Source organism: Chiroxiphia lanceolata, chromosome 12, assembly GCF_009829145.1.
Source record: "Chiroxiphia lanceolata isolate bChiLan1 chromosome 12, bChiLan1.pri, whole genome shotgun sequence".
NCBI classification, from domain to species: domain Eukaryota; kingdom Metazoa; phylum Chordata; class Aves; order Passeriformes; family Pipridae; genus Chiroxiphia; species Chiroxiphia lanceolata.
In genome coordinates this window covers 15,148,352-15,163,366 of record NC_045648.1, presented here as the reverse complement: position 1 = coordinate 15,163,366, position 15,015 = coordinate 15,148,352, and the positions used below count along the sequence as shown (strand labels likewise).

Below are 15,015 nucleotides of genomic sequence, written 5' to 3'. Positions count from 1 at the left end.
CTTTAAGATTCCTAGTGATGCAGTCAGCTGTCATTACCTCTTTAAAGCCATGTTGCTGCCCCAAACAACATAAAAAAGAGTGTTACCTTGAGGCAGTATTCCAGCCTGACTGCAGTAAGACAGTAGAACTCTGTTGCTGCTGATAAAGACATTCTTAGCCCCTGCAAGAACCTCTCTCCATCTAAAAGAATAGTTGAAAATAGAATTAACCTGTTAGCCTCTTGTTTGCCTCAGTGGAGCATAACTTTCAAGCAGCAGAATCAGCTGTTCAGATGCTGATCTTCCCAAGTGCTGCTCATTTCCTTTGTCACTGCTTTGTCTATCAAACCCGTGCAAATGCTGGCCTGGGCCTGTTGATATAAATCCAGCATCGCACTGATGATCTTAGGGAAGTGCAGGGAATGCCAGAGACAGGCACAAGGAGTGTTAACACGGCTGCACTGAGGCAAAAGTCATATTTTCTTTCTTGTGTTTTCCTACTTAATAATTTCCTATAAAGCACCTCTGTTCCGGGCTGTGCAGCGTGACAGCCCCAGGTTGTAGGACATGGCTGGGTCACTGCTAATCCAGGGGCCTGGCCTTGCACTGGGAGCACAAAGGCATCTGGAGCCTCTTTGCTCCAGCCCTTGGCACCCTCTGTGTCCAAGGGAATCCCAGCTGGCCTGGCCCCTGCAGCAGCCCTGCTGCCAGGCTGCTGGCACAGCTGGGCTCCCATCCCCACAGGCTGGCCCTTGCTGCTGGGGTGGCCTCTGCAGGCCAGCAGAGACTGGGATGGTTTGGAACAATCACTGCAGGATTGGCTGCAGTGTGAGAGGATGATGAGCAGAAAATGATACTGCCTATGGGCAGAAGTGAAGCTGTGTTATTTCCTAATAGATGTCTTGCCTGTGAAATATTAGAATGATCACTATATCTGTTGTGTCTCCACTTTCTTATATGATGGAGGCCTTTGCTTTTGAAAATTCTTGTGCTTTCCTAAGCACAGTGCAAGCTTCTGTACCACAGTTGATTTTCCACCCCCCCCCACACACGCTGCCCCTTGGCAAAAGACTGAGGACTCAAGGTCAGTGTTTTAATCTTACTTGCATAATAAGTTGTTTCCATCTTGTGTTAGCAGGTCCCTGGTGGCTTTAAAGCCTGTCTTGTTGCATAACTTTCAGATTCTTTGGTGGTGACTGTAAAAACAGAATGAGAACAAAAAATGTTAGTAGGAAATGGAATTGTTAGAATGACAAACCTAAGAGTTTTCCTTAATTTGCAAAAACCACAGTAAAAACTTTCTTTACAGAGGAGATTAGTGTTCCTATCAAATAGATGGAAAATGGATTTCAAAATGTGAGTTACTCTAGACATGATTTTTATGCTGTAGAACGGTGTGCAGTGTTCACTAAATGGATGACCCTGGAAATTCATGTCAGGCTATTAAAAAAATAACACCTCTGTTTTCACAAATTGTACAGTCAGTGGAAACTTTTTGGGGTATTTCTATTTACTGTGCTGGACTTTATATAAAAAGTAATTTTGCTGGACTGTAATTTTAGCAGACTTCCATAAAGCAATAAAAGAGGAATGGCCATTTATGACTGAGATTAAGCTCACGTTGATAACATGGTAGAATGAAACTGGATGGATTCCAAGGCAAATAGGTTTGATAGCAACAGCAGTCCTCTCCAGCAGCCCAATGTGTTTGTATCATTGAGCTGCAAGTGGAAAAGTTCTCTGCCTGCTTCCAGGCAGCTGACAAAGAACTGCTCAACTTTTTTTTAATCAAAATTCAGAATATGATTTAGATATCATAAAATTTGATACACCTTGTCTTTGAAGAGGATATTCACATTTTCAGCTTTTGAAAGTTAGTTCAGTTAGGCATTAGGGAACCAGGGCTGCACTTGAAGCTCAGGGAAAGAGAGATTTGAAGTAGCTACAGTTTGAAGCCCAGCTTAAAAAGTTTCAGTGCATCAGAAATGATGGTCAGTCACTGGAATGAGTATGGAAACACTAAAAGCTGATGGTTCTCCATGATGTCTGTCAAAGACAGGGAGCATTTCCCAGCCTTGAAGAGTTGAGTTCCCATTAGCACAGCCTTTTTTTTTCTATTTTGCACCTGGCTAAAATGCGTGGGCTATACCATACAATAAGAACAAACAGGAATGAGGAGACAGTGAAAAAATGTCACAGCATTTAGACAAAAAAAAAATCGAAGCATTTAGATATCTTTATAGAGAGGCACACATGGAAAAGTAATAAGGGCATGCAAAAGCATAACATGTTTAAAGAGAGAAAACATCTTGAAAGGAAATATCATTCATGGGCTAGGGTTTAGTACTTCTTATTCTCTGTTTTGGGGATAGAGAAGACAGAACCACAATTGCATATAACTTGTGGGATGCTTACAGCTGCCGCCTTCTCTCTCTCTGTTGAGAAGCAAGTGGCTTTCGTGGTGGAGTGGCAAAACTTCTGAGTCCACATCTGTAAGCATGATGTGCACCTTGTATCTGGTTCTTAGGAGCAGAAAGAAAAAAAAATAGAGTTATCACCAGAATAATAAAATAACTAAAGCATTCTTGCATAAACAGGGCAAGTTTAAAGAAATATGTTAACAAGGAAAGTGCTTCCCTAAAGCTTTTTATTTTTGTATTTGGAAAAGGAATGAGAGGAAAGATTTGCACTGAGGAAATAATCCAAAAATCATCGACTTCTCACATGGCTGTAGCTCTGTGGTCTTTATTGTGCTGCCAGCAGCTGACGTGCAAGTCTGCTGTGCTGCTGTGTACCCTGGATAGGCTCAGTCTGCTTTTCTAGGCCCGTGAGCAATGGAAAGGAAGAGTCTATCTTTTAATGTCAAACCAGAATTTCCTTTCTGAAAGTATTTCTTTTGCCCCCTCTCACAGATGGCTTTGACCAGGCAAATGTAGGTCACTCAGCTGCCAGGTCTACAATTAACCTTTAAAGGGACAATTGAGTTGTTATTTCTTTAACCCATTTAAGCATCATTAGCTGTGTGTTGTGATGCAGTTTCTGTGACCTGTTCTAGTCAGCTCCAGTTCCAAGAGGTGGACAAATGTGTGATTGCTGCACCTTGAGGTTCAAGAAGGTATTATTTTCTCAAGTTGTGAGGGTTTATATTTGTTGGCATGAGTGTTTGCTTTTCTTAGTATCTGGAGTGAAACCCAGCTCAAGTACTTAGCCATCCCTCCTTTCATTATTTCTCTCATACAATAAAAATGTCGTGCATTTAACCCCCAACCCAGCATGGTTATAAAAGCTTGTTACAGGTTGATGTGTGTACAGAAGGAAGATAGAGAGAGAAGGATGTCGTCCCTTTCTGAGGATGAATTTTCCAGAAGAAATCTAAGAGTTGGGGTGGTAATCAAAGAATTCATTTTGGTAGCACTTGGGGGATTTAAAGCCATGTGAGAAAGATGTTTGTTTTCCTTCTGAATAAAATTCCAAATAGATTCTAATAGCAATAATGATCACATGAAGTATTTCCTCCCAAAATGAGTAGCTAGCTGGGGTGGTTGTGGCCTCAGGCTGACTTCATGCTGTCACACTTCTCATGTGGTTATTAATCCCTCCAGGTCTCACTTCTTATTACTGAATTAATATCAATTTTTATTATGCTACTGTGAGTGTGCTTTGAATAGTATTACCAAAAATAAAACCCTAACATGGTGCTATAATTGCAAGCCACCCCAGAAGCTTTCTTGGTCTGAACAGTTCAACCCTTCCTGAGCTGGGCTGACTGAAGGAGGGGAAGTGAGAACACTGCTGCTGTTCAGTCAGGTGGAGATAGTGCATTTTACCAGGGAATTATTGCCCAGTCAGTGAGGGGTAGAGACACAACAGAGCTCCCATCACATTGTAATGCATCTCAGCAGAACTATGAGGTTCTTTGCATTGAATTTCTGTTGGTTTATCTGCCAACTGCATGGTTACATGATTCATTCAAGTCTTAAAGATGAAGCTAAGAGGATCAGAGGTATTATTGAACTCAGAGAAAAAGAGGACTGTAGTATTTGGGTTCAAATTTTGGAATCTCTCTCAGAGCTGAGTGACATAAATGAGGTTGTATAGCACTTGCTGGGAGATCAGCAAACCCAAATACAGTAAGTTATTGTACTGGGCATATTGCAACTGTGCTAAACTGGGGCATTAGTGGTGGTCTCTGAGGATGGAAAATTTCATTTAAGACAGTCCACATCCCATTAATTAAACCTGTTCCAAAGAGGCAGTTTTCTTAGTGAGCTTATTCATTAGTTCTACTTTCTCATAAAAATTAAAATATATTTTGCCCCTAATATGATGTAGAAACGAGAATGTTTGTGATATAGTGTGGTATAATCCATTTTTCTACAGAAGAAGCACTTTTTAGGTATGGTTGGTTACTAACAGTTGAAATTTTTGGGACAGCTACGCTCACAATAATTTTAATACTGCTCTGCATATGTGACATGGGAGGCAGTGCATATCCACAAATCCTGGTGTGGTTACCAAGGTTACCGTAGACATAAATTGAAGAAGTTAGTTCCTTTCTTTCAGTTAATGCTAATGACAATCAGTCAGATGAAGTGAATGCCTACACTGAATGAACTGCCCTGCAAGGTGCTGACAAAACTGAACAAGGTGCTCTGGTGTGGCAGAAGAAGTTTGTGGTGCTGGCCCTGCTTCCCAGTGGCTGGTTCAGCTCTTGTGACCAGACGTTGGACAGGGATATCAGAGAGATCTGCTCACTGCTTTAGGGCTGGCTTCTAGCTCAGTGAGCAGACAGCCATGCATGTCCATAATATAAAACAGAGTCAGAGAGTTCCCCTCCTTCATTCATGTTTAAGTGATTTTCTCCAGATTGATTTGGAGCCGGTGAAAAGTGAGTCTGTGGAATGCAGAGCTGTCCAGGGCTTGGGGCAGTGCTGGGAGGGGATACATGGTGGCTTTTGGTGGGAAGCAACCTGACTGTTCAGAGCTCTCACTCTCTTGAGTAGATGGAAATATATCCAGATCCAGAAAAATATCCAGATCCAGTAACTCATTCATTTTTCTTGAAAAGGATTCTCATCAAAGAATCTGCTAAAATACTCTGAAGATGTAAACTCGGTAACAGTTATGAATAGGGTAGCACAGTTTATTTTGTGACTTAAACATAAGAAAAAGGGGAAAAAATTGATGCTGGACAGTCTCTTTAAAGTAAACCTTGCTAACTTTGTGCCTAAAAATATATAAAACATGAAAGAGAATTAAAAGCAGTAGGAGGGCTGGAAAGTAAATGATTGACTAGGACAGTTGTAGGCCAGTTAGAGTTCTGAATTATGGAGGAAATGTCAGGGGTTAAAAATATGTATCTGAAATTATTTTAAGGATACTATTTAGGATACTGTTTAGGACTAATAAGAAAAAATAAAGTACATGAAAAAATAAATGCCCATACTTATTCTGTTAACAGAAACTTATGCCAGCAGGGCCAGGGTTTTTTTCCATTTGAAGTTTTGTGTCTGCAAGGACTTCTCCATCTCCCTTTATTTTTCTTCTTTATTACATTATAAATATTGGAGTGATATTTCAATAGGTGCATTGCTGACAGGAATAGCTAATAAGTCACTTTTGGTTCTTCAGAAACAGAATCAAGGCAACTTAAATACTTGAACTGTTTGTAAATGGGTAGTGTTGTTTAAAACCTGTCAATTAATTACAGTCATGTAATGCTGCCTAAAAGATATTTTGCTATGACCTGAAATATTAAGTTAAATTGGGAATACTTATTCACAGAAATAGATTTAATGAAGTTAAAATGTATGTAATTGATTTAGTTATAGAGGATTTTGCCTGCTAACAAGCAATCCTGTTAAAACCATGATGAGCAGTAGGGCTTAAGTTTAAGCTGAAGAGCTTTGATAGGGATCTAAGGGGACTGAGCTCCTTTAGAACTAATTTTCTACTTGAAATCAAAGAACTGCAGTTTTGGAGCATTTTTTGAAATAGAAATTAATAACTGCAATGCAAAAGCACAAATCAGTGTAATTTAGAAGACATTTTACAGTGGTAAATAATGTGGAATGTTGGGAAATAAAGCTATAAATCATAGTTGTAACCTCTCTTCTGCCTTTTCTTCCACTTGGTCTTGCACATAAAGCCTCTGTTTCTGCTGTTAAGTTCAGCGTGAGTAGGTGCTGGTGGTGGATTGATTGCTGTGATGATGGGAGAAAAACACAGCCAGCAACACTGCAGGGAACAGATTATAGGGCAGCTGCTTAATTCCAGTGAGAAGGATGGGCAAGAACCTGGAGAATGTTTGTTTGGGGCCTGGGCTCACAGAGCCAGGTCAGCCTGTGGGTTGCGGTTGGATTGGGCTTACTGAGGACATGAGTTTCCTTGGCTTATTAAAGGACTTACATGTTAATTCCTGGACAGGATTCCTGGTAAAGGAACCTTTGAAAAAAGCTTCAAACTCGACCAAACTCTCAACAAGATCAAGAGAAAGGTCTGAGTGTTGGTTTCACGTCTGTCTGATGATCTGTGGGGAGATTCTGTTGTGTGGCTGTTGTGACTGGGCAAACAGGGAAGGAAACCATCTTCCTCTGCTTGTGAAATTATTTCTGCCAACAGACAGTTTTGAAAAGAATATCTACAATTCTTGTGCTGTTTTTTCTTCTCATCCCTGGTGAAACTGTTACCTTCCCAGAACATTACATTACTCCTGGAGAAACAGGGAAAGGTTGTGCATTGAAAATATGGGAAATTGGCAGTTTCTTCAGGTTCATTCTAAGGAAACTTTCCAACAGTACAAGTCTTCCTTGGTGTCATAAATGAGTGTTTTTGCTAATGTTCACCCTTGGAGTTTTTCATTTACAAGGGAAGTACTTTGATACTACGAGATAAGATGAATGAAATGCTGCAAAGCTCATGAAAATACATTCTTTATTCTGTCAGGCATCAGAAGAAAAAGCAAACGAGTTATGCTTCATCTGGAGGTGAGCCAGGGAACCTCTGTTTAGAGAACAGAGGGAGAAATGTGAGGAGAGAGGAAGTGATGGAAAAAGGGAAAAAAATGAAAAAGATATGTTGGAGAGAGGCTTTGTAAAGAGCACTTAAGAGAAGAGGTGGAGGCCCAGGAAATTTGTAATCTTACCTGTGTATTTTAAAGACACTGGATATCCTTGGTTCAAAGAGGGTTTCTATTCAATATAAATATCCAGCTCCGAAAGTGCTTCCTTCTTGAAGACCACTTGAGGTTCAAAGCATTGTTCTTAGCATGAAGTCTATGAGACAGTGGCAGTGCATTTATTTGCTAAGGCACACGTTTGCTGATGGCTAAAATTAGGAAAGGTACTACAGCACAGTTCCTTTTTGACACTGCAAATGTGCTAAGGACCAGTTCTCACTACTTGCAGCTGACATACTCTCAGCATGAGAGAAGTTAAAAATTAGAACACCAAGAATACTAGCTAATAATAACGATAATAATTCTAAAATGCTTGCTATAACCCTTACATTAATAGCACAAAACCTCATTTTCATACCTGTCTGGGCACATGTATTTTTGAATTAAAGAATATATTTAGGTTGGCTTAAGTTGAAAGGGGCCCATCATTTTTGTTATCAAAGTGCTAAACAGATTTGTCTGAGCAGTCAGGGAGGTGCAGGTGTTTGTGAGAATTATACCCAAAGAAAGGACATTGCCAGGTCTGTGTTAAACAGCTGTTATTCTTCTGCTTGAGATGAACACGAGAGATCAGAGATGTCTGCTGGCTGTGGTCTGACATGAAACACTGAATGCTTTTCTACGTACGTTTTTCTGTTAGGCAGTAATTTGCCTTTAGATGATAATTCTATTCTTGGCGACATTTTTTTCCCCTTTTCATCCTAACTGACTGCAAATATTACTGAATAGTTCTTTTCCTCCTCTTATTCTCTCTTGTTCTTCTTCAGTCCAGTGAAAAACTGGAAAACTTTTTATTATTATGTTTATTTGATATACTGCACAGTTTAGCCAGAGAGACTAACAGTTGATGGAGCTGGTGAGATTTAGTTATCCTTGCTTTGTGATACTTCTTCCTTTCTGTTGTTTCTATTTCTTGAAGGGATATTTAGGACTTTTCCCCATGCAAAGTATTGTAGACAGTCATTGTTTGATATCTTTTTATCAGAAGCAATGAAGTGAAAGGCATGTCCTACATTAAACAGTTTTATTTACCTGAATGGATCAGCAGTAGTGAAAATCTGACTGCCATAAAGATTTGCAGCCAAAAGCCCTCATGTAAAATTAACTGGCCTGGCGTAAGTGAAACCTGGGAGCATGTCATTCCTTTACCTGAGCTGATTTGGCTGAACTAGGAGGAGGAACTTTTAAGTGAAACAGATGTAGGATATGAACATAACTATCCCCAGTCCTAAATTGTCTCCTTAGCACATCTAAGGACCGTGGGGGCTCTGAGAAGGCAGCACACCTGACAGACCTATTAAATCTCTGACTATCAACATGAATTTACAGGCAATGGAAAATTAGCATGCTAATGCAGTCATATTTGGTTCAGCTGGAAAGGGGAGTGCTTTTGGAAAGATTAATGTGGAAGGTAATTGGTAACTTCCTGAGGGCTCCAGCACGTGCAGAACGCGCTGGATTTACGCAAGGGAGGAATACGGGGTACTCCTGCAGGGTAAAGTCCCAGGCTTCTCTTTCCTGTCACCTGTGTTTCAAACAGTTGGTGTTTTCTCCTCTCTGGGAGTTGAGTTTCTTGTGATTTTTAACTGTTTATTGTCTAGTTAAATGAGAAGTGTTACTTTAACTTCTTCAGTTCTGAGTGTGGCAATGCTTGTACCTTAGTGCCAGTGGTTGACCTCCCATTGGAATTCAACCCTCCAATCGTTGTCATGATTGGTGCTCCAATTTTTGGTGCTCAATACCTAAGTAAATCCATCTCTAAATAATAGCAGCTCTGCAGGGACTTTGTTTATCAGAAGGAACCTAAGCATTATTTATTATTGCTCTTTTCTTAGAGGCTGTGTGAAGAGTTTACACTGACACAGTCATATCCTTGATCATGTGGTGCAGCATGTTGCAGGTTTTGGAAATGTATTGGAATCCTTTCTAAATACAGATGTTTTAGGAATTGTGCTGTGGGAGGAATATAGGGCTCAATTCTGCTACCAAACTCTTGTAATTATTTCTATTGAAGCATGGCCTTGTGAAGGCAGAATCTAACACCACGCTGGAAAAGCTTTGTCAAAGTTGTCTAAAATTTGGAGCCTAAAACTCAGATCTTACTCAAGTTGAATTTTCAGAGTTTGTCTGAGAGTTGTTGACTGTGATTCAAACAGTCAACTTCCCTCTGCAGCAACACATACTCAACATCTTACTCAAATGCTCTTCTTAACCATTGCTACTTTAAGAAGGATAACTTGTTTTTTAGCATAGCTGGGTATGCAAAGACTCATGCAGTGTAACCTCACTCTAATTTAGGACTGGCTAAGTAGGCACAAGGCCAGGGGTTTTACTTGCTAATGCTTTTTTCCTCCTTTACCCATTGCACTAAATGAGAGTGCATCCCAACTCTGACCTGGCTTATGATAGTGTGCATTTTAAAAACTAAAAAAAAAAGGAGTAGCTTCCAAGCCATGCTGTGGGGAGGAGGGAGTTATGTGGCTGAGAATGAATGTAGGTAATCATAATGAATGACAGGTAAGAGTAAGCCCTGCTGGCAACTGAAAATTCCCAACAAACCAGCAGGGCTTGGCCTGTTTCTGTCTTCTACCAGCAGATCAAAGCTGAGTGGATTCAGCATAAAGCAAACAGTGTCAGCAAGCTTGGTTTAATTTTGATTAGTAAGCTAATGTAGATTTTGTCTAATTTTCCTCCTCCTTTCCTCTCCATGGTTCTCCTTTCCCTGCTGTTTTCTCATTGTGTATAGACCAACATAACATATCTCACTTTCTCCCTTGTTGCTGCATGACATTATAAATTCTGCCTGATAATCCCCAAGAATTATAAGAGTTAATTAACACTAAGCTATTTTTACAAGCCTCTTTATTACAGTGCAACAAACTGCATTCCTAATTTATCAGGATGTTGCCAAGTGTGAATGAAAGATGCTTTAAGGCAAAACAGTGTTCAGAATGGTTTCAATCTGGGCAATACTGGTTTAAATGAATGTGCGAACACCGATAAAAGTGTTAATAATTCGAGGTTGTGTGTTGCACTTTGTTTTCAAAATTAGTATGTTGAAAGCAGTGTGATGTTCCAGTGTCTCCAGAAATGGTGTTTCAGTTCCTCATCAGTGGGGACTTCAGAAACATTTCCAAGTTAGAGTTTAGGAAAAGAAGCCAAGATGAGGCAGGAACTAACAGCAAGAATGTTGTTACTGCTTTCACTTCCTTGTGTTGTTGCTGTATGTTTGTTGCAGTGACCAGCCATTTTACAAGAAAAAAATTTAATACCTTCAAAATCAATATTTTCTCATTTTTGCAAATAATTTGATGAAGTTCCAGCAGCTTTTGGACACCTTCTGCCTTCAGCCATGAGTCCTTCTTTCAGACACTGGTAATTCTGTGTTTAAGGATACTATGCCTGTTTCAGCATTCTTTTTCCAGGCTGAAGAGTCCAAGTTCATGTCACCATTTCTTGCATGTCCTTCAGTTTTTTTCCAGTTCTGATTCATGATTCTGTACTGGAGCGTAACAGTCAAACATCAGTCTCATTTTTGACCTTTTGCATGACCTGTCCTCGTTTGCCAGGCAGCAGTTTTCCCAAACAATACATCTTGGTGTTCTTCTCTGGAAGAGTCTAGTGCTTGTTTAATTTGGCATTCAGAAGTCTGTGACAGAGGCATATTCCTACCATGAGCTCTGCCCATGGCTTGGTGCTCAGTTATTAGCAGCTTTCTCTTCCTGTTGATGAAAAATGCAAGTAAAACTGTAGATGATCCATTCAAAAGGCCAGTTTCATTTGAGCTGCCACCCCTTGTCCACCTCCCACAGTCTCTGCTCCCTGCCATGCAGCAGCAACTTGCTCAGTGTCAGGGATTGTTGCCCAGGTTCATCTCTCAGACACTTGGAAATTGGTGTGCTCATGTCGAGAAGAAAACCACACCCTGTACAAATCAGGTAGAGACTGGAGCAAGTGAAAAGAAGAAGTTGTATCTGTTTTCTGAGATGAACCAATTTGCTCCAAAATCTGAGATGCTTAATGAGAACTGATACCAAAGTGTGGAATATGACTAGGAATCTCAAGAAAGATTGTTTGTTTGTTTTGCTCTTGCTCAGAAATGAAGAGTTACGTTAAAAATTAAAAATAACAGCAACATAGGGGGAATCAATTTATTTGCCCATTAAAACCCCCCCAAAACACAACAATAAAACTGTGTTCATTTAAATCAAACTGGATTTAGTCTAAACTTTTGAAATAATTCCCATTCATAATTTCTCTTTCTTTTTTCTCCTGTTTACTTACAGGAAGCCTTCCTTTCCCTGCCTTAATGCCAAAAGCCATTATACTGCTGCTCTCCACTGTAACTACCAAAGCCCTGCCTCAACAATGAGTGTCACGGTCAGAGCAGATTAAGGGGGATAAACACTTCAAGAGTGCTGGTCTCTTATCTGCCAGGGCAAGTCAGCACTCTTGTTCACACATCTTGAGCCAGGAAGATTGATTAAAAGCCCCACGTGGCCATAAGGCCAGAATGTGAAGTAAATGACTTCCAGGGTTCCCATGTAACAAGAATCTTAGGAGAATAGAAGACTTGGGAAGAAAGCAAACCCTAGAAAAAACAAACCCAAAGAAAGGTCTCTTTGATCTGGTGTCTGTCTGACATCTGTAACACTTCAGTTTCTAGAAAATAATTATGTCACTTTATAACTTCTGGTTTTCACTGCAGTTCAAGTCTATTTTGTATATATATTAAAAATATAAAATATATTTTATGGACAGAAAGTGTCTCCCTTCCTGATCTGCAAAGGTTACCCAAAATAACTGTATTCACACATTGCTCTGAACTGGAAGAAATCATTTTTTGCCAACTTATTCTTCAGACTGTGGCGTTAGAAATCAGGGCCTGGTGTGATATTGAGCTGCACAGGTTGAGAAGAAAAGCAAATGCAAATGAGTCTGTTGCTGGCAGATAAAATTCCAGGGTTACCTCCCTTAAATGGTGAGACCCAAATGTGATATTATGAATTCTTTGACTCTTCACTTGTAATTTGGAGCTGAGACTCCAGGCTGAGTCCACTATGTTGCTATGAGGAAATGACCTAATGGACCAAGGCAAATTGCCTTAATTTGTTATTTATTATATCTCTTATATCTCAGATGGCATCCCAGCTGCCTGAGACTGCTGGTGCGGGTGTAACATGGCCCAGAATACAGGGTTTTCAGTAAGTGAGAAGAGATCTGTGAGCAGGAGAGCAGACCTGAAACGTGGTGGTCAGTGCTCAGGGCTCTCAGCTCTTGGGAATGTTTTGGTAATGGACAGTGAAAGATGGACTTTTATCCTGACAACAAACTGAGGCGTCACGACTTAGTAATTAAATGTATTGGAAATCCACACTTTGCATATTTAAAAAAAAGGGTAAATCTGTTGGCCAGAAAAGAGAAAATCATCTGTGTAACATAATAAGAATATTTTCCTGCATTTGTCATGTTTTCCAGAGGTCTTTCAGTAATATTTTTATGTTCCTTATTCTTATTTCTGTTTCCATTTTTATTTCTTAAGTAGCAAATGAAGCAGAACCACAGGAGACCTTTAGAATGGATACAAAATGTTTAATGATCTTTGCCATGCTGAATGCAAATTTTCTTCTGTCATTACTCAAATCCTCAGTAGGGATTTTCTGCTGTTGTCTATCTCAACCCCTTCTGGAACATGGTTATGAATTTTAGCAGTATACAGCTTGGATTCTCTGAATTTCCATTTTAGAGGAGAGTCCTGGGGATTAAGAGAGCAACCACCACCTCACTCCAAACTGCTGGTTTATACCACACCTTACCCTCAGCCTTTGGGAGCTGACACTAAGTGACTTCCATGTGACTCTTGGCCAAAGAGGGCCCAGAATTTAGTTGAACCAGTAGACTTCTTCAGAGGTTCCCAGTATATCAAGCAAGACTACATCTTGAACATATTTTCCAGAAAACAGGTTGAAATTTCTGGTTACCTGTTGCTTTGCAGTGACAGGTCACGTATAAATATCTAACTGCTCCCTCGCTTATGGATTCACTGTTTTCTCTCTCTCTGTTTTCAGAAGCAGAAACAGAAATCCTATTGGTCCGGGAAAGTATGGATATGGAAAAGTGCCATACATTTTACCTTTACAAACTGACACTGGGCAGCAGCCTCAGAAACTCCGGAGGCAGCGCCAGTCCTCGAGGAGCCACGTGTTCCACCCGAGCCCGAGTCTCCTGAGCACCTACAGCCAAGCAGCTGGGCCTCCAGTCCAACATGGGAACCTTTATCAAGAAGCAAGTGGGCCTCAGGCAGGACATCAGGTCCTGGGACCCTCAGTTTATCAGTCACCATCGTTTCCTGCAGCTCAGAGTCTGTTCCAGAGCAGTGACCCTGTGTCAGCCCAGGCCCTGCAGGGGCAGCCCCAGCCCCAAAGGGCTGCTGCCATCGTGTGTGTCGGCACCTACAAGCAATACAAACTCTGCAACACCATTGTAAGTCTGCTTTTCAAAGGAGTTTCCTGTATTTAATGTGTTGGACAGCTACGGCTTTCCTCCAGTATGGGAAATGTTCACATGATTGTCGAGTTAAGCTGAACGTTGGTTTTTTATTAATTTAATGAAAATTTCTGTGAACTTATTTTAAGGTGTCTTGGGGAGTACTGAAAGTAGATCCATAATACTGCAGTTCCTTAAAACCAAACCTTCAAGGATTTTAGGCAGTTGCTTAACCTACCAACATGTACAATGCTAATTGGATAGAAGGAGAAACTGGTCTTTTTGGTGCCAAAACCTGGGAATATGAGAAATTTGAGATAAGAATAGTAATGGAGGGAGGTAGGGAGCAAAATATGGACTGAACAATGTTAGAAAGTGGGATGATCGTGGAGAATTTTTGTTGTCATTATGGTGAAGGGGCAAGGGATGGTTTTTGTGTAAGTTGTCCGCTTCTCTTTGGTGCTGTGATAATTTTACTTTGATCTCTTTGTGGGGGGAATTTTTTTTGGTTTGGTTGGTTGGTTGTTTTGTTGATGTTGAAGGTTGTGTGGTGAATGTGGATTTTAATGATAATTCTGAAATATGTGATTCATAGAGGCAGGGTAGTGCGGAGTGTATTGGGTTTGCATGGCCAGGTTTTGGTAACCTGTGCTGGACTGACCATAACCCCCATTGCTGTCTCCCTGAGCTGCTGGGGGAGAGGAAGTGGAGTCCAGGAAAGAGATAGGAATGGGGAGAAGGTGGTTTTAAGTTTTGTTGTACTTGTTGTTATCCTGTTCTGATTTTGACTGGTAATAAATTCACTTAAATTCCCCACATCCAGTCTGGTTTGCCCACGATTGGTAATGGGTGAGTGACCTCTCCCTGTCCTTATCTCAACTCATGAGCCTCTCCTTACATTTTTTCTCCCCTGCCAGTTGGGAAGGGTAGTGACAGAGCAGCCTTACCTGTCATCCAGTCCAGGTCAAACCATCACAGTCATAGACAGGTTTAATGTTTTTTTCATGAAAGAAGTGGAAAAATGGAGTTGGAGTGGACCACGTTATGAAGGCTGCCTACTTCCCAATCCCATAAGGAAAGGTTATCCTTTTGTGAGTGCCCCTCATGTTCTAACTGGCATTTAGAGCCAGCACCCAGTAGCCCAGATCACTCCAGGATCTTTCCATGGTGCTGTGTATGTTCTCTGACAGATGCTACTTTTCCCAGCATTTGAGCTCTACATGCTTTGATTTTGGCTTCCTAATTCATTGGAATGAAAATCTGTTCTGTGTTAATTTTTAAATAAAACTTACTCTCTCACTGCTTGATTCAGAAATGTTTGGCTGGGTGTAGCTCCATGCTCCAGGGCAGCCTCCCATTGTATGTGGGAGGCG

At 40.6% G+C, this 15,015-nt stretch overlaps 1 protein-coding gene across 1 annotated transcript in view; it reads left to right on the top strand.

Moving 5' to 3' along the window:
- LOC116792956 (thrombospondin type-1 domain-containing protein 4-like) overlaps nt 1–15,015 on the top strand; it is a 74,819-nt gene that overhangs the window by 40,822 nt on the left and 18,982 nt on the right. Inside the window, exon 5 of the mRNA XM_032700462.1 lies at nt 13,225–13,639. Within this exon, the coding sequence (XP_032556353.1) occupies nt 13,225–13,639 (415 nt within the window). The remainder of the gene's footprint in view (nt 1–13,224; nt 13,640–15,015) is intronic.